Here is an 18492-nt window from a genome sequence, read left to right on the forward strand (position 1 = left end):
CAAGAAATAAGTACCTTTACTGTTTTGTTTTAATCCAAAATGTGTTTATTGGGATGGTTCCTACTTGTCTTGATTCAGGGTGCTTTTAGTGCTGCTTCCTTGTGAAAGCATTTTCCTGTAAATCTTGCTTTTCCTCCTGTGGGCTGACAGAGGACGTGGAACAGCCAACACACAAAACTACCATTTGTGCATGGCCAAAGACGGTGTTGATTTCATAGCACCCTGGGCATTTCACACCCAGGAAGTAGGAATTGGGGTTGTCCCCCAGGCACTTCCTCCTGTGCTTCCTCTTCTGGAGAGGTACGGAGATCCTCAGCAAGAGGCATGTTGTCATGGGGAGGTCGTCACCGCTGGAAAGACTACCTTTACATTTTGACTTATCCCTGCTTAACTTTTTTGACATTTAACTCCTTTGTATATGTTCTTTCCCAAGCAGAAAGTACCCTAGGGAAGTTTCTGAAGTTCCCAGAACAGTCTGAGTTTTGAAACAAAACTGGTACTGGGAAGCTTGTCCCAGAAGAGTGTCATTACAAACATGCCCTGGGAGATGGATTGGTTCATTCTCCATCCTGGCAAAGGCCACCACTTCCCAGAATCCATTCCCTGTATACGCAGAGGGAATCAGGAACAGTCTACTTACCACTTTTCCCACTAGTGCTCTTGAGTGAAGCCCAGAGAAGCTGCTTGGATCTAACGTATCTTAAAATGAGGTTATGTTTAAAAGGCCCAATTGGCCCTGGCTGGTGTGGTTCAGTTGGTCAGAGCATCGTCCCATGCACCGAAGGATCCTGGGTTAGATTCCCATTCAGGACACATACCCAGGTTTGCGGGTCTATCCCTGGCAGGGACACATACGGGAGGCAGCTGATCAATGTTTCTCTTTCACATCAACGTCTCCCCCCCCCCCCAAAGTCAATTTTAAAAACACACAACATATCCTTGGGTGAAGATTAAAAGGCACAATTGTTTTGGTAGAAATCATTAGCTCCCCAGATATTTACTTTGGGATTAAGCTAGATTTTCTTTGAATTGCCCCCATTGTCCAAGTCCACCCAAAGTGTGGGTGGACACTTTGAGTTAAGGAATCAATCTTGGCAACCCAGATTCCAGTTTTCAGTATTTCTCCACACAGAAGTTTGGAGAAACTGAAGGTCACCCTGAACTTACATAAACTATTATACTAAAAACATCTTTCTCGAGTGAAACCTTAGGGCAAGTTAGGAGAGTCTATGTCTTTCCCTTATTTCGAAGTTTATGTTCTGAATTCCTCTGGCATAAAAGACTTTTAAGAGTCTGAATGGGGGGTGGGGGATGGAGGTGGAAGAGCGGATAGGGGGTATAAATGGTGATGGAAAAAAATAAAGGGAAAAAATCTCACACAATGGGAAAAAATAATCTGAAAGAGCTTAGGAAGTAAAATGAAGAAAAGTTAAACATCTAGGATGAACTCATGAAAATGGTCCAATCTGAACATTGTCTTCCCTCCTGCATTTACTTCAAAGGCTTCATTAAAAAAAAAAAAAATGGTAGCGGCACCTATCTGAATTCTTGGTGGGATCTAAAAACAAGCGGAGTAAAGAATCCTTGAAGTAAGGTGTAATGCAACTTCATCACTTTATTCAAATCTTCAAAATAGTCTTTATTCTACATTTTTAGTATAAAAAAATCCACAAGTTAAGTGCACCACAGTGTAGAGAGAGACATACAACGCTTAACTTCCATAACAGTCAATGGTACAGTCAAACATCACATGTACGGAACACAAAATTTAGATGAACTGAAATTATAAGATAAAATAAAATCCAATTGCCAAAAACAAAAATTAAAATATTAAGGATCCCTGAAATATTCTTAACCCTAATGAGATTTCACTGGACTCAAGTCATTTTGTAGTGAGGCATTCACAATATGACCCCATTAACCCAGCTTAGGAATTATTGGGAGCCATGAATGGCTGCATCAGACACTGGGACAATAAATGATAACCAATTTTTATCTGAAAACGCCCCTTAAATTTGGCTCTGGTCATGAGGCTTGTGAAGTGCATCCTCCTCCTGCCCTCTCCCACCACCACACACATTTTAAACTGTTGTTTACAGTGCAGTTTGTGTTGCTATCCTTTGTTCAAACAAGCTGTTTTTCTGGCACCAAAGCAAATGTGGGTTTGGTTCATGTATGAAGAGACAGCCTATGAAGAGGGTCCAAAAGGCACCCTCCCCTTTTGCCTGAGGAGATGCATTAAGCGGAAGTAATGGGGTCTGTGCTTGGGGCACAGGGGGGTTTCAGAGGATCCTTGTGAAAGACTAGTTAAAAGATGACAAGTGGGGAGAAGTGCAAGGAGAGAAGGAAATTAGTCTGACTGGCTTTCTGTCCTGCACCACTGATTCAATGGAGATTGGCGGGAGGGGAGGGAAGACGGGTAGAGGGTGGGATGTGGGACAGAGGATGGAAAAGAAAAGGCAGACAACTAATGCATTTCATTTATAACAAGCAATATAAATCGACTTAAAGGAGATTAAAGACCAATCAGAATAATTTGGCAACTTTAATTCTTAGGAAGATCAAAGTTCCCTCCAAACCTAATTTGATGTTTTATTACTAAAAGCAAAGACCAGTATGGTACAGTATTACTCCAGAGGAATTAAAGGAAGATCCTTAGGGCTGCTTCACCCACATTCATTTTATGAATGGATACCTCCCCTACCTCAAAATGCTTTAGGGAGGTACTGCTACCATTACATGGTTCCTTATTAAGTTTGAAAAGTGCCTGAAAGTTTGGGCACCAGAAAGACACCCCAACAACATGTGTCTTAAACTGCAACTTCAGGTTAATATGACTAAAGCAGTTACATTGTGAGAAGTGCTGAAGGTATGTGATGTCTTTCCCGGCACAGAGGTGGCCTTGGTTCTTCACCAGATGGTGTACCCACCATCTGTGCCACCCATGAAGAAGTTCCCCTTCCGCTGAGTTACGAGGACATTGGCTCCCTGCATGACTGCAAGCTGAGCAGCATTGGGAGGGCATCCAGGGGGTGGAGGCTGAAAGGAAAAGACAAGATTGATTGGGCACAAGGCAGCTGATACAAGGGAAGTGGGCACAGGTGAAACAGAGGACCTGTTAGGAAGATGGCAATGTGCTGACCAAAAGCATCTTTAAGAGCTAGTTCTGCCACCACTCTGGGTTCTAAAGCAGATCTGTGAACCCAAAGATACAAACAGGAAAGAGAGCACCACTTATTCAAAGGGTTCCAGCTCCAAGGTAAAGCCTATGGATACCTTCTGAATATGGGTGGTCCAGACCCAGTGATTTCCTACCCACATTCCAAAAACAGGGATGGGGTGCCAGCCCATGGCCCTATATCACAGGGTCCCTCAATAGTTTTCAAATGACAATGGGATAACCAAAAGGCTCTACCTAATGACACCATTCCCACCTCATTTCTAATATATGGTAAGTAAACAGGCCTCAAGACCTACCAAGGACGGTTTGGGCTCTAAATCCCATACATAGGGAAACTAAGCAGGAGACATAACTAAAGTCCCTAGGATCTTTCTAAAAGTTAATTAATAGAGATTATGCATTCTACTTTTTTTTCTTTTTTTAAATATATCTTTCTTGATTTCAGAGAGAGGAAAAGCAAGGGAGAGAGAGAGATAGAAACATCAATGATGAGAGAGTCATTGATCGGCTGCCTCCTGCACGCCCCCAACTGGGAATCGAGCCTGCAACCGGGGCACGTGCCCTGAACAGGGAATCGAACCCCGATCACCTGGATCCTGGGTCAATGCTCAGCCGCTGAGCCACGCCTGGCCGGGCTGCATTCTACTTTTTTAATCACCATGGCTCCTAATACAATGCCATGCTGATGGCAAATTTTAAGTAAATGCTATGGAATGAATAAAGAATGTTACTAGACCAGTTCATTGTACCAAAGTGAACTGCACAAGGAGCAGGCAAAACTCCTAAGCCAGGAAAACAAAGGAATCTGGTGAACTCAGACCCCAGTGAATGTCCCAGATGCTACTGCCCTGCCAGTTCTCCTGCCCTCTCCATTGCTTTCTGCCTGACCAGTGGCTGTGTCATTGGTTGCACTAATTCCAGCAACTATTAATCAGGGATGGTGAAAGGATGAATATGTAGTCATTTCAGAAAGTTAAAATATACAAGGGCTGAGTTTTTTCTGATAAAGTCATACTCACAGGAATGTTGCCAGCAGTAGCCCCAGCTCCAAATCTGGCACCTGCATCATACGCTCCTTCCACGAGCACTGTTGAACCAGGTGGATAGATGGGGCCAACTGGATAATAAGCCATAGGGATTGTGGAACCTAAAGGCCCAACAGCCACAGACTGGGCCATGGGAAGATACAGTGAGGCGCCAGGAAATGCAGCTGACATGGTGGGAACTGTGGCAGCCCCTGGGTGCACAAAGCTTGGGCGATAGAGCTAGAAAAGGCAGAAGGCAAATGTTACTTGATGACATTCCTATTTCAGATTCCATTTCCATTTCCTCCTCAATGAGTCATTCTTAATTCTCTTTGTGCAGATTACAATCTAGGAGTTATATACAGTTATATACAAATTGCCTTTCCCCTACCGCTCAGTATCCTCCTAGATCACTTCCTGCTACAGCTCAAGGAAAACAAACTCATCTTAACCTCAGCTGTGCCAAATAATGTAAAATAATCAGATAATGCATTCTGAACCCAACAAAAATTGATGAACTATATATTATTTTAAATTATTCATGTCAGCACTCTCTTCCGTTTGTGAATATATGGAGTCAGACTTAGCTAAGGACTGAAAATGTGATCCAAAAGTATTCCCAACCAGTTCAAGTCTAGTAAAATGGAAGCACCTCTGAGTAGGCAGGTGGAGCATCAGTATAGGGTGGAGCCTGAGGGAGATGCAAGGTTTGAGGGTACACTGGATTCCCAGGAGGCTGCACAGGGTAGGTTGGCTGCGTTGGATATTGACCTGGAAAACAAGAAAAAATGCATATTGCCTACCATACAGAGCCACCAAAATGAGTGGGGGGGAGCATACTGGGTAGCTAAACTAGTGGGAGCAAGAAGACGTGGATTGGCAAAAACAGATTGCGATGGAGGGCCTGATTCCAGGAGCCAAGAAAATAAGCATTCTCTTTGCACCCTATCACTAAAGATGCTAGATTATAACTGGATACGAAAGCTGCTCTTTCCACTTACTGGTGTAAGTGGAAAGTCTAGCTAGGTCCAAATTCCTTCCACAATGCAGGAAAGTTCTTGCCCATGTTTCAAGGGTGCATCCTGCCGCTGCTCTGGGTAGTCGCCACAGGCCTGGCTGTAATCAGCCAAGACCTCGTGAGAGTAATGGTGGTTATCTCACAGATGTCCACTCAAGGTCGACTTCAAATTAAAAGAAAGTGTGAGTGGTGGACGTAAACCTTGAGACTGGAGAGAGGGTGAAGGGGAAAATCCTGACTTGAAAAGCCGAGGACCGTGTTCTGCAGGAAGCATCACAGGAACCGGGATAAATTCTGGCAGCCAGCGAAGCGAAGGGGAAAGTGACCCTTCAGGAGCTGGCCCGCCCCCCGGCGCCCGCACCTTACTATTTATGCCCGGGGCCTGCCTGTGGTTCCGGAGCGCGGCGCCCCGCCTCCGCTGGCTCTCCATTGGCCTACCCAAATCCCTGCTCTAGCTCTCCATTTGCTTCAGCAGATGCCCATCATGACAAATCTCCCCTCCCAACCCCCCCACCCCTGGGTCCGCAGCGCCAAACTGCGCCACAAAGTTGAAGGGGGAAAGGGCCGGGAGGGAGCGAGCAGTCGTAATTCGGGGATGACGAAGGCGTCTGGCGCAGCCCCGGGGACTGCAGCCGGCCGAGGAGGGCGGTGCAGCTCGCCCCACGCTTGGCGCTGGGGGACCCTGAGCTCCAGGCCCCCTCGCTCCGGACAGCAGTACTCCCCCCGATGGCCTCAGCCGCCCCCTGTCCTTGCCTTTGCTGTTCATGGTGGCTGCTGGTCCGGTTCGGCTCGGCGTCGGGGACGGTTATTTTTTTCGTCCTCTTCCTGTTCGTAGTCACTTCCGTGTCACGTGCCGATTCGTCCTCTAGCGTCACCCGACGCCCTAGTGCCGCTGCCGGAAACCCCGCCCCTTTGCCAGGCCTCCAGTAGCTAAAGGGAGGGCCCGCGCGATCCCGCCCACTCGCGTTGGGCCCGCCCACTCGGTCCGGTCCTCCAGCCCCCACCCCTACCGTCAACTAGTGGAAAACCAAATGCTACATACGTGTGCAGGTATTGTCTCAAAACAGGACCTTTTCTCTGGGGTGCTCAGAGGCAGAACCATTAAACTATTTCCCGGAATCTTCTCCCACCTACACGCATCAGCTCAAGGTCACCCACCTCACCTTGACAGCCTTTCCACGAGGGGCAGAGATTGCAATAAATTATCTAACTGCCTGAAATCTGCTCCCTAAACCCTGATCCACCAACTTACGCCTCAGCCCCGTAAAGATTTATTTTGCCAGCCAGCTCACATCTAACCTTTTCTGAATTAGACCATCCCCCGGATCTCTGCCGTCTTGCCTGTTCCACCGACAGGCTGTCAGCCAGTATTTTCTTCTGTGTCGCCGTCTTTCGCACCAAAAGCACGTGCTGTGTGCTCCACAACAGCTGCACTGAAACGGGCACGCTCGCGGGACCCAAGTAATGCCTGTGGCCCCACCCTTCCTTTGGCACCTGTTACAGGTGACAGATACTGTGCCTTGTGTATATTTTCTCTGCGTATTGCTTCGCCTCTAACTTGATTGTCCTTAAGGGCAAAGATGCCATACTTTAGGGCAGCAATTACATTTTTCCGTCCATCCTTCCTATTAAAACACCTGCTGAATGCTTGTTATGTGCAAGTACAGAGACGAAGCTGAACAACACAGATCAATACTATTTCCTCACGGAGTTTACATTCTATATTGTATCTAGTTAGAATAGTATTAGAAGAGCATCTGAAAAGGAGAAGCTTTGGAAAGAAAATCCCTCAGTAAACATGAGAAGCCTGATAAATATTTGCTGATTAATTAATTAAACCAATAAAAAGACCCCTACTCACTTCAATTCTCACTTTTGTCTCCAGTATTGTATGAGCACCCTTAAAATGCATGATTTCAAGGGGTCTTTACAACAGCCCTGTGTGGCAAGCAAGGCTTCTTTGAGCATTCTTGTGTTTCAGATGAGAGAAATGATTAAAGAGATTTGTCCTAAGTCACACAGTGAACTGGTTACTGAATCAGGTCTTGTGTCCTGGCTCCCGGGTTCCTAAGTCAGTGTTTTTGTTTTGTTCTGTTTATTTGTTTGTGTGTGTTTTGTGTCTTTTTTTTCTTATACGGCTGCTCATAACTAAAATACTCTAAAAGTCCCATTTCCAAGAGTTTTTGTTTTGGGACTTCTTTAGGTATTTTTTTCCCCTTTCAGTATATTCACATTATTAATTTGGCTTAGACTAATATTGATATTATAAAGCCTCTAATATATACTTTTCCCTATATTTCTGCCTCTGTTCTTCTTGAAGGCAGGCACAGTATTAGACATTCATTCATTCAACATTTATTTGTAGAGCACTTAACCAGCACCAGGCACTGTCCCAAAAGAAAACAGAGCCCTTGCTCTCCCGAAGCTTACCTTCTAGGGCAGGAGCTTATAAAACTTTTTCACCAAAATCCACAGCAATTCATTCTAAATCATGATCCAGCATATACACATTTATAAATATCATGACCTTGTACTTATCCTTCTATGCACAATGAATGCACTATGGTATTTTGTGTTTTATTTCTTTCCTCCTCTGTCTCTCTCTGTCTCTCTCTGTCTCTCTCTCTCTCTCTCTCTCTCTCTCCCTCTCTCTCTCTCTCTTTCCAATTCTGATTGTGTTTTCACATCCCACTAGCAAGTCAAAACTCACAGTCTGAGAAGACTTTTTATTAGTGGACTGTTACCCCAGGGCCTTGGCAATCAGCAATTGGTGAGTAAATGAGTGAATAAATCCTTGGAGGTCAGATCAGGCAAATCTTTTCCCCTGTATCTTAACTTTTCCCCAAATCAGATCTTAAACTAATTTCAGCCTAAAGCCTGAAACTGGAGAAAGAGGTCAGTAATCTATCCCCACCCTTACCCTGTGCCCAGGGCCTCAGGAAATGAGTGAAACTAAGAAAGGAAACTTCCCTTCTTTCTCTTTGTGAGCCCTCGGTTAAGGACACTGGAATTGTGTTGACTATAGCGGCCCATGTCAACGAGAGTAGGAGGTGGATCCTAGTTCTGGTCCTACTCTGTCACCAGCTGTTGTCATCTATTCAGCTCCCTCGTATTCCCTACTATGTAAGAATCCGATATGTGCCTGTGACCTTACAGATATTATCCGTTTAATGTCCTTGGCAGACTCTGAGGAAAGATGCAGGTAAGGGAATTGTGTTTCAGAGAGGTTAAGCAGCTGAACTAAATTACACAGCTGCAGAGACAGTATTCAAACTCAGGTTTGCTTGACTTTATAAGTATTGTTTTTAACCTGTTTACATTGTTTAATCTGTTAATAGTGTTTTTAATCATTGCCTCCCAAGGATCTCAGTTTCATCATCTGCCCCTAAAATCACAAAATCCTTGTGTCACCTCCAGCTCTAAATCTAAACTGTATTTGAGGGAAGGAAAAGGGCAAAGGGCCTGAGAAGACAGAAGGGAAGTGGACAGAACTGATAATCAAATTGTAAATTCTGGTCAGGTCCTACCAGGTGTTAAAAATTCAGATACTTCTGCCCTGGCTGGTGTGGCTCAGTGGTTAGAGCATCGACCCAGGCACCAAAGGGTCTCAGGTTCAATTCCCAGTCAAGGGCACGTACTTGGGTTGCAGGTTGGCTCCTTGTCCCTGGTCAGGGCATGTGCAGGAGGCAACCAGTCGATGTGTCTCTCACATCGATGTTTCTCTGTCTCCCCCCTTTCTACTCTCTCTGAAAAAGCAGTGGAAAAAAATATCCTCAGGTGAGGATTCACACAAAAAAATTTCACATACTTCTACTGGATGGTAAACAGCCATTGTCCCATGCCTTCTCCCCAAGTACCTGCCCTTCTGCTCTAGCCCTAGCCCTCCCCTGGAATCCCCCACCCAGCCTCCCAGGACTTCTCCACGCTCCAGTGAATAAAGGATTAATTAACTCTTGGCACCCAGGAAGCCTCCAGGACCCAGCTAAGGCATCTGCCCTCAGATTGGTCAGTGCCTCCCCTACAAGATGTTAGACATTTTCCTTATTGCCCCGGGACTTGGGCATAGGGAGACCCAAGGCAGAGCCAAATGAGATTACCAACAGAAATGCACGGGTTGCAAGTCACGGCTTTCTCTGGCAGGTAGGATTAATTAGCAACTAGCTATTTTCTTGGACAGGAATCAAAAGCCTTTCTGTTCTCTTGGTTCTCCTGGGTCTCCCCAAAAGATGAAGATGTTCCTTTAGTCATTTATCAAACATCCTTTCTTGAATTAATTTAACAAGTATTTATTGAGCCCCTATTACATACCAGGCCCTTTGACAGGCATGAGGGAAACAGTAGTGAAGAAGGAGGCTTAATCCCTACCCCCATGGAACTTAGTCTACCGAATAGGAAAGACAGATAATCATAATATAGTGTGCTTAGTACTGATACTAGGACAGTATGGGATGTTATGAAAACACCCAGTCTCCTCTACTGTGGTCAGGGAAGGCTTCCTGCTGGCAGTGATGTCTGAGATGAAATCTAAAGGGAGAGTGGAAGGTAAGCAAGTGAAGGGGGTTCTTCAAAGAGGGAACAGCTTATTCAAAGGCCCAGAGGTGAGAGAGCTCATGGAGAGGGAGGACATGAAAACAGTTCAGTGTGGCTGGAGCAAGGACTGGGAGGTGAGGACTGGGCAGAGATGAAGCTGAAGAGGGATTCAGGAGCCAGACTGTGCCAGGGTGGGGGGGAGAAGGGGGGACATGGGAGATCCTATCTTAAGATATGGACTCTGTCCTACTGGCACTGGTTAGCCACTGAAGAGTTTTAAATAGAAAAATAATATGACCATGCTTTTACCCTATTTTATTTTTTAAATTTATTTTAAAGACAGTTGAGGGACACAAGGCTTTATTTATTTATTTATTTATTTATTTTTCATTTTTCAGAGAGAAAGGTAGAAATAGAGAAAAACTCAATGTTCGAGAGAGACACATCGATTGGTTGCCTCCACAACCAAGGTACATGCCCTTAGCTGGAATCAAACCCTGGACCCTTCAGTCCTTGGGCTGACACTCTAACCACTGAGCCAAACCAGCTAGGATGACCATGCTTTTATCTTTTAAAAAGTCTTTCTGGCTACAGAATGTAGAATAGATTAGAAAGGGGCAAGAATGGAGGTGTATCTGGGAGGCCAGTTGGAATAGCAATGTAGTAATTTAGGTGAGTGATGATGGTAGACTGGCCTAGGGAAGTGGCAGTAGGAAATATTGGGATTAATGTTCAGAATTAATAGGACTAATGTCAGGGACAAAAACTTTATAGATAAAATACAAATAACAAATTGGAAAAAGATATTTGTAATTCATATCACAAAGGGCTACACTCCCTGCATATAAAGAACCCTTAGAAATCAGTGTATGGCCAGCCATCAGAAAAAGTAGCAAATGCCCTAGCCAGTGTGGTTCGGTTGGCTGAGCATCATCGCGTGCAGGGAAAAGTCCTGTTTGGGGCACATGTTGGGGTGTCAGGCTAGATCCCCAGTGGGGGCGTGCAGGAGGCAGCTGATAGATGTTTTGTTCTCGAATCAATGTTTCTCTCCCTCTTCCTCTCCCTTCCTCTCTCTAAAAATCAATTTAAAAATTAAAAAGAAAGAAAAAGTAGTAAATGACACTTAGACAGTTCATTAAAAAGAAAATACAAATGACTTCTAAACAGATGAAAAGATGTACAGCCTCACTCTTAATAAGGAGGCAAATTAAAACCACACAGATACCATTATCAGATTGGCAAAACTCCAAACATTTGCAAACTTTATGTGCAGGGCTGTGGATAAGCAGACACTCTAATTTATTGATGGTGGGGGTGTAAATTGGTACAACTCCTATAGGGTTACTTTGACAAATATTTATCAATGTTACAAATTAGCATTCCCACTTCTAGGAATGATTTCTACAGATATATTTGCACTTATGAGAAACAGTGTATATGAGGCTGTTCACTGCAGCATTGTTTGTAATAGGAAAGGGTTAGAAATAGCCCATATATCCATCAATAGGGAACTAGTAACATAAATCTTAGTACATCCATACATTAAATACTGTGTAGCTGAACCAAAGAATGAGAAAGCTCTCCAAAATATTTTTTAAGTAAAAAGAAAAGGTTGAGAACAGTATACTTAGCATGATGTCTTTTGTGTAAAAAAACAGGATAACCAAGAATATTCATTAGTATTTGAGTAGAGAAGTTCTGGCCCGGCCAGGCGTGGCTCAGCGGTTGAGCGTCAATCTATGATCCAGGAGATTGCAGTTTGATTCTGGTCAGGGCACATGCCCGGGTTGTGGGCTTGATCCCCACCAGGGGGTGTGCAGGAGGTGGCTGATCAATGACTCTCTCTCATCATTAATATTTCTATCTCTCTCTCACTCTCCCTTCCTCTCTCTGAAATCAATAAAAATATATTTAAAAAAGAAACATCAATGATGAGAGAGAACCATTGATCTGCTGCCTCCTGCACGGCCCTACTGGGGATGGAGCCCTCAACTCCGGCACATGCTCTGACCGTGAATCGAACCATGACCTCCTGGTTCATAGGTTGATGCTCAATCACTGAACCATGCCAGCTAGGCTTGGGTGAGGATTTTTTTTTAAAAAAGGAATGAACTATGGATTCATACATCATGAATAATGCTGAGGGAAAGAAACCAGATTTTTTAAAGAGAGTACATACTGTAGGATTTCATTTATATAAAATTTTGGAAAATACTAATCTATAGTGATAAAGAACGAATCCATGTTTGCCTGTGTAAAGGGAGGGAAAGGGAAGGATGGACACTTCAAAACTTTTGGGGGTGATGGATATGTTCATTATCTTGATTGTGATGGTTTCAGGGGTGTGTACATGTCAAAACTTACAAAATTGTACATTTTAAATATGTGCAGTTTATTATATGTCAGTTACACCTCAGTAGAGGTGTTTAAAAGAATAATGTGGGGATGAAGAAGAGGGAAAAGCCAAGGATGATGGCTAATGAACTCTTTTAATGTGGTTGGGCAAGAAAGGAAAATTACAGCGGAATTTGGTAAGTGCTACAGAGGTGGGTAAGCTGTGCTCTGAGGGCTCAGAGAACAAACGTGCCTCTTCCTGCTGGGCACCCTAGTTCCAGTTAACAAGACTGAATATAGCCCAGTGGTGTAGCTTGCGGTTGAACATAGACCTAGGACCCAGGAGATGGTGGTTCGATTCCCGGTCAGGGCACACGCCCAGGCTGTGGGCTCCATCCCCAGTAGGGGGCGTGCAGGAGGCAGCTGCTCAGTGACCCTCTCATCACTGATGTTTCCATCCCTCTCTCTCCCTCTCCCTCCCTCTCTCTGAAAACAATATATATTTTTTAAAGACTGATTAGAGCTTTTTAGTGTACCTTTATTGAACACCTACTATGTGCTGTGCTCTTCACTTATGTAACTAGAAAAAAAACAAAACCACCTATTTCCCAGCCCAAATTAGGAGGGTGGAGGTTTGTGGAAGAGTCCAATTAGGCTCTCTGAAGCAGCCTTTCCAAAGTTTTGGCTGGCCTTTGTGTAACTAAGGGAACAAGGATTACAAGATATATGACTCAGAAATGGACCGTCCTTTCTTATTCCTGGCAAGCCTTTATAGGACGGGCACTAACACTGCTCTGCATAATAATGCATGAGGCTAACTCCACTGTAGCCCCGCAGCCTGGTAAATCCTAGGGCAGTGTCTCTTCTTTTGGGGGTTTGATTAGTTTTTCTCAATGTGAAATTCCAAACCACCTGCATCACTGCATCAGAATCATTTAATGCTTTTTAAGGATGCAAAGTAATGGCCCTGGCCAGGTGGTTTAGTTGGATGGAGTGTCATCCTGTACACCAAAAGCTGCAGGTTCGATTCCCGGTCAGCGCACATACCTAGGTTGCAGGTTTGATCCTGTAGCCCAGGAAGCAACTGATTGATGTTTCTCTCACACATTGATGTTTCTCTCTCTCCTTTCCTCTCTCTAAAATCAATAAAAACATATCCTCGGGTAAGGATTAAAAAAAAAAAAAGCAAAGGAATAGAGTGATATTAGCTAGCACACACCAACATTTGGAGGTTGAGATTTCATTTTCTTTGAGGTTGTGTGTGTGTGTGTGTGTGTGTGTGTGTGTGTGTGTTCCAAAGGTTACTTACTTTCCAAGGGCACTCAGAAGAATAGAGCCTCATTTGCATCTCAGGAGACTGGAAAGGGTCTGGAGTTGAGGTGCCAGCCTCCCCTAGACAATTCTGTTGGATGGGCTGTGTGCCGAAGCTCACTGGGACACACGCACTTTGGCGCCTTATCCCTGTTCCCCCCTCCACACACTCACCTCTTCCAGACTGAATATGTCAGATTTGAGAAAATGTACTTCTGGGAATAGCTAAGGAGCCAGAGGGAGGAAGGACCTGGGACTTCCCAGAAAGGAATGGAGGTTTGAAGGAAGAGTTCCTAGGGAGGGAAACAGACCTGAGGACAGGGAGCCAGGTTTCATATACATCATCTCATTTAACACTTAAAAAACCCTAAGAGCCCGGGCGGTGTGGCTCAGTTGGTTGAGCATTGTCCCATGCGCCAGGAGGTTGCCAGTTCTATTCCTGGTCAGGGCACATGCCCGGGTTTCGGGCTTGAGCCTCAGTAGGGGGCGTGCAGGAGGCAGCCGATCAATAACTCTCACCATTGATATTTCTGACTCTCTCCCTCTCCCTTCCTCTCTCTGAAATAAAAAAAACCCCAAACATATTTTTAAAAACCCCAAAACCCTAAGAGTGTTATCCCCATTTTATAAGTGGGAAACTATAGCTTAAAGAGGCTAACTTGCTCAAGGTTACACAGTCAGCAAGTGACCATGGCCAAATCTGAACCCAGATCTCTGGATCTGACTGGATTATAATGTCTCCTACTTGTTTTTGTGGCAATGGGGGTTGGCAGACATGGCAGTTAACAGCCTGTCCATGCACCAGGGACATTTGTTATTCTCTGTTCCATAGAACTTCATATTATCTGATGCTATCAAGCCTACATTGCTTCTGCAGTTCACGGAAATAATAAAGCTATGAAAAAGGGAAAACAATAAAATCAATGGTTCATGGAAAACATTGTGTAAATGCTTCTATCTTGGGAATGCTGGGTTTTATCATTCAGAGGACTTAGGAAGACAGACTATAAAGAACATGGAATTTGTGGAAGAAAATTTAGATTCTAGTCCTGGTCTGTTCCTCATCAGCTGTTTGGCCTTAGACAAGTCATTTAACCTCTCTGACCCTCAGTTTTCTCATCCTGAAACTTATTCCTATCTCACAGACTTGTGAAGGTCAAATAAGAAGACAAATGATTGCACTAGCGGGTTTGCTCAGTGGTTAGTGTCGGCCCGAGGACTGAAAGGTCCAGGGTTCAATTTTGGCAAAGTGCACATACCTCGGTTGCAGGCTCCGTCCCTGGCCCCGGTTGGGGTGCTTGCAGGAGGCAACCAATTGATGAGTCTCTCTCACGTTGATGTTACTCCCTCTCTCTCTCTCTCTCCCTTCCACTCTCTGAAAGCAATAGAAAAAATATCCTCGGGTAAGGATTAACAAAAAAGGACAAATGATAGATACTTTTTCAGCTGTAGAATGCAACCTGTGTCTTAGTTAATAGAAGCATTAACTCTATCATATTTGCTGAAGCTGCCCTTTGTTGCAAGAAAGGGGACCCCCTTTGGCTACTTCCTGAGCACAATGTCTGTGGAAGCAGGAGTCAGGGGCCTTTAGCCAAAGTTAAATGGATGGTGGTTGATTCTGCCAATGTATTTGCTACTCCGAGATTTCCTTCCCTCTTATCTACACATCTGCATGTCAGGAATAAATTTTTCCCCTACAATATCATTCTTTGATGGCTACTTCCAGACCAACTCAGATGGGAGGGAGGAGGGGGAAGGACAAAAGCCCACATTTCTTCAGCATTTCAGTCAACAACCTCATTTTCTTCTAACGGTTGAAGTGAACTTCTTATGAATAATGGATGACAGCCTGATGAATATGCACATAGCCTATTATGCCTGTGAGGTTTGGTAAATAATTTATGAGCTAAAATGTTCCTCACCTTGTTACTATACAAAAATCATGAAAAGAAAACCATATTTACTCTTTGAGCTGGTCAGGTGATCTGTCAGAGTGATAGCAGCCCAGCAATACACTTTCACATCATTGCTAAAATTAAATACAATAAAATATATGCATTTCGGGGTGGGAGGTCTATAAAACATGAGCATGCCCAGCCACACTCCCTGTGATGTACAAGTTTTCAGAAACTCTGGCTTCTCATCTTAAAAGATCCCTGGATTATTAACAGCACTCAGGGCCCTTCTCCTTCATGGCCTGTTCTCCTCACAAGGACGGTATGACCTATCAAGATGGACTACAGCTTCCTCGTTTTATGAAAACTGACTAATCACAACAAGCACAACATTATCAAACTGAAGTCACCAGAGATTTTTTTTTTTTTAATTCTAAAAGCTTTCAGAGAGAACAAGCAGATAAACACATAGCAGGTAAAGAAAAACCCAAAAAAAACAACAACAACAAAACCTGGCCCGAGAAGCACTTGGAAATGCATTGCTCTCTTTACTCTCCTCACAGCTGAGAGATTTTTCCTGCTGACCAACCTGACTCCCCGCTGCATCATCCTTCAGCTCACTCCCACCTGCCCAAGCCTCAGTCCCTTAGCAACAGCGATGATGCCTTAGTCTGGTGACTGGAGCAGGGGAGGGGCAAGATTAGCTATGAAGATAAGGAAGGTGTTTGGGAAAATATGCACAGAACCTTGGAGAAAGTGGGTTGCTCCACAAGTTTTGAAGACTTGGAACTGGGTCAGTTCTCCAGCCAGGGAAGTAAGGACCCCAGGGATTATCTGCTTACATTCCTAGAGTTTTCTAGGAATAAAAGTATGTGCCAAGGGACACTTGCTGTCAACAGAGCATCCCTGATAAGCTGGTTGCTTGGAGATCAGGCAAAAGAGGGAACAGAAGGCTGTCTCACACCTTGGGGGGGGGGGGGTAAACCAATAAATATATTCTCAGGAAACAGAATGAATGGCCTACAAATGACAAATTACATAATGGAGTTATTAGAACAATGACATAATTAAAATAATAATATTAATTAGAAAAAATGTATTATTCAAGAAGGCTTCTTGGAGGAGGTAAATCTTGGTAGAGTTTGTAAAGGAAGAAGGGAACTGATTAAATAGAAACATTAGAGGGTATGTATAGCCAGGCCTGCTTGATCTGGGCCCTGCCTATTTTTCCAGCCTTGCTTTATGCTGTCACTTGCTGTGTTCCAGCCACATTGTGCCAGCCTGTTTCTTGAACACCAAGTTCTTTCCTGCCTCGTTGCCTCATGTGCTGTTCCTTCCGCCTCCTGCTTATTCTTTCAAACTCTGCCCTACATGTACATGACTTCCCCAGAGGTTTCCCCTGCCTCCCAGTGTTAATCTCCCTCATGCCACCTTCTTGTTTCCTTAATTATCATGTCTAATTTATATTTATATGTGTATTATTTGTTTAATGCCTATTTTCCCAGCAGACTATAAATTCCACTGGACACCTAGCAGCCAGCCCAGTATCTGGCACATGGTAGATTAGGCTCAAAAGGCATGGGAAGTGGGAGTGAAGGAGAAAAAGAAATTGTACTGGGTTGAGGATATTGCTGAAGACTTTTATTTGGGATGAGAAGCAGAAGGAAGCCACTAATGAGTGACACCTTCTCCCTGCCTGACCCTGAAAATACTTATATTGTTCACTTTTTCCTGATTATAAAGTATATACTGTTCCAAAAAGATTATATTGCAATCTTTCAAAAAAAAAAAAAAAAGTATTGCAAGTATTGGTGAGGATGTGGAACAGCTAAAACTCTCAAATGTTACTAGTAAGGACATAAATTGGTTCAAACATTTGGAAGGCTATTTAGCAGTATCTACAAAAGTTAAACATAAACCCCAACCCTTGCAATTTTACTCCTCAGCATTTACCCAAGAGAAATAAATGCATATATTTACCAAAAAACTTGTACAAGAATGTTCATAGTAGTTTTATTCATAAAACAAAAACAGGAACAAACAAAATGCTCATCAATAGTAGAATGGATACATTATAGTATAATTATGCAATGGAATATATACAGCCAAAAAAAAAAAGAACAAATAATATTGCTAGACCCAACAATATGGATGAATCTGAAAAGCATCTGTTAAGTGACAGAAGCGAGGCACAAAAGAGTACATACTGTCTGATTCCATTTATATGAAGTTCAAGAACCAGCAGAACTAATCTGTGGTGATCAAAATTGGAATAGTAGTCACTGGGAGTTTATTAATTCACAAGGAGCGCAAGGGAGCCTTCTGAGGTGTTGGAAATGCTTTGTATCTTGTTGTGGGTGGTGATTACATATATAACATAAAAATTCATCAAGGTGTACATTCACGATTTGTGTACTTTACTGTGCGCATGCCATAACCCAATAAAAAAATTAAACCAAAAAGTAATATTCGAGCAACGCAGAAATGTATACAATATAAATTAAAGGTTTCCTTTTCCCAAAGGAAACCACAATTGCCCTAGCCGGTTTGGCTCAGTGTCTAAGAGCATCAGCCTGTGGACGAAGGGTCCTGGGCTGGATTACCACCAAGGGCATGTACCTGGTTGCAGGCTGGATCCGAGCTCTCATCAGGGCCCGTGGAGGGGCAAACCAATCCATGTGTTTCTCTCTCCCCCTTCCACTCTCTCTGAAAAGCAATGGAAAAAATATCCTCAGGTGAGGAAAAGGGAGGGAGGGAGGAAGGAAGGAAGGAGGGAAGGAAGGAGGGAAGGAAGGAAGGAAACCACAATTAGCACCTTATGTATGCCTCCCTGAACCCTTTTGATCACACCCACTTCTTTCTTCACACAATCCCTGATCCATGTCATCCAAGGCATGGGATCTTTGTCTAGCGCCAAACCAAGTCACATAGCCTAAGAGTTTCTGCCTCCATGGTGACAAAGTTCAATAGCAATACTGCACCCCTTCACACAGCGGTAGGAAATACAAAAATGAGTTAAGTCACAACCTGTGCTGTTGAGGAGTTTACAGTCTGTGGGGAAGAACTACAGGGAGGACAGACCAAACCACCCCCCCAAGAGCTATAATATCATGGCAGGCATTAGCGTTTCACAGGGCCATTAAGGCGGATTCCAGCTATTGCACGGGTAAGGATACCGGGACGCTTCCCACCACCCCA

At 43.9% G+C, this 18492-nt stretch overlaps 1 protein-coding gene and 1 pseudogene across 2 annotated transcripts; both read right to left on the minus strand.

Moving 5' to 3' along the window:
- Positions 1–3: 3 nt before the first annotated feature.
- On the minus strand, positions 4–326 carry LOC308551324 (small ribosomal subunit protein eS27 pseudogene; annotated as a pseudogene). Its single transcript has one exon. The product of its transcript is annotated as a small ribosomal subunit protein eS27 pseudogene (transcript).
- A 1269-nt stretch (positions 327–1595) lies between these two features.
- Positions 1596–6659, minus strand: DAZAP2 (DAZ associated protein 2). The gene is made up of 4 exons (XM_081125767.1): positions 5978–6659; positions 4859–4977; positions 4201–4446; positions 1596–3039 (listed from the first exon to the last, which is right to left on the minus strand). Exons 1-4 carry the CDS (start codon positions 5988–5990, stop codon positions 2911–2913), a joined length of 507 nt encoding a protein of 168 aa, XP_080981893.1. The 5' UTR covers positions 5991–6659; the 3' UTR covers positions 1596–2910.
- Between the last annotated feature and the right edge of the window lie 11833 nt (positions 6660–18492).

Source organism: Miniopterus schreibersii (genome assembly GCF_964146895.1).
Source record: "Miniopterus schreibersii genome assembly, chromosome: 2".
NCBI classification, from domain to species: Eukaryota; Metazoa; Chordata; class Mammalia; order Chiroptera; family Miniopteridae; genus Miniopterus; species Miniopterus schreibersii.

Bases quoted from the DNA above. Each gene is read 5' to 3' on its own strand.
- DAZAP2 (XM_081125767.1), bottom strand. The intron at 4,447-4,858 runs GTGCTTCCATTT...TGCCTTTTCTAG, and splicing joins CTCCACCTGCCTACTCAGAG to CTCTATCGCCCAAGCTTTGT. The intron at 3,040-4,200 runs GTGAGTATGACT...TTTTCCTTTCAG, and splicing joins CTACTGCTGGCAACATTCCT to CCTCCACCCCCTGGATGCCC.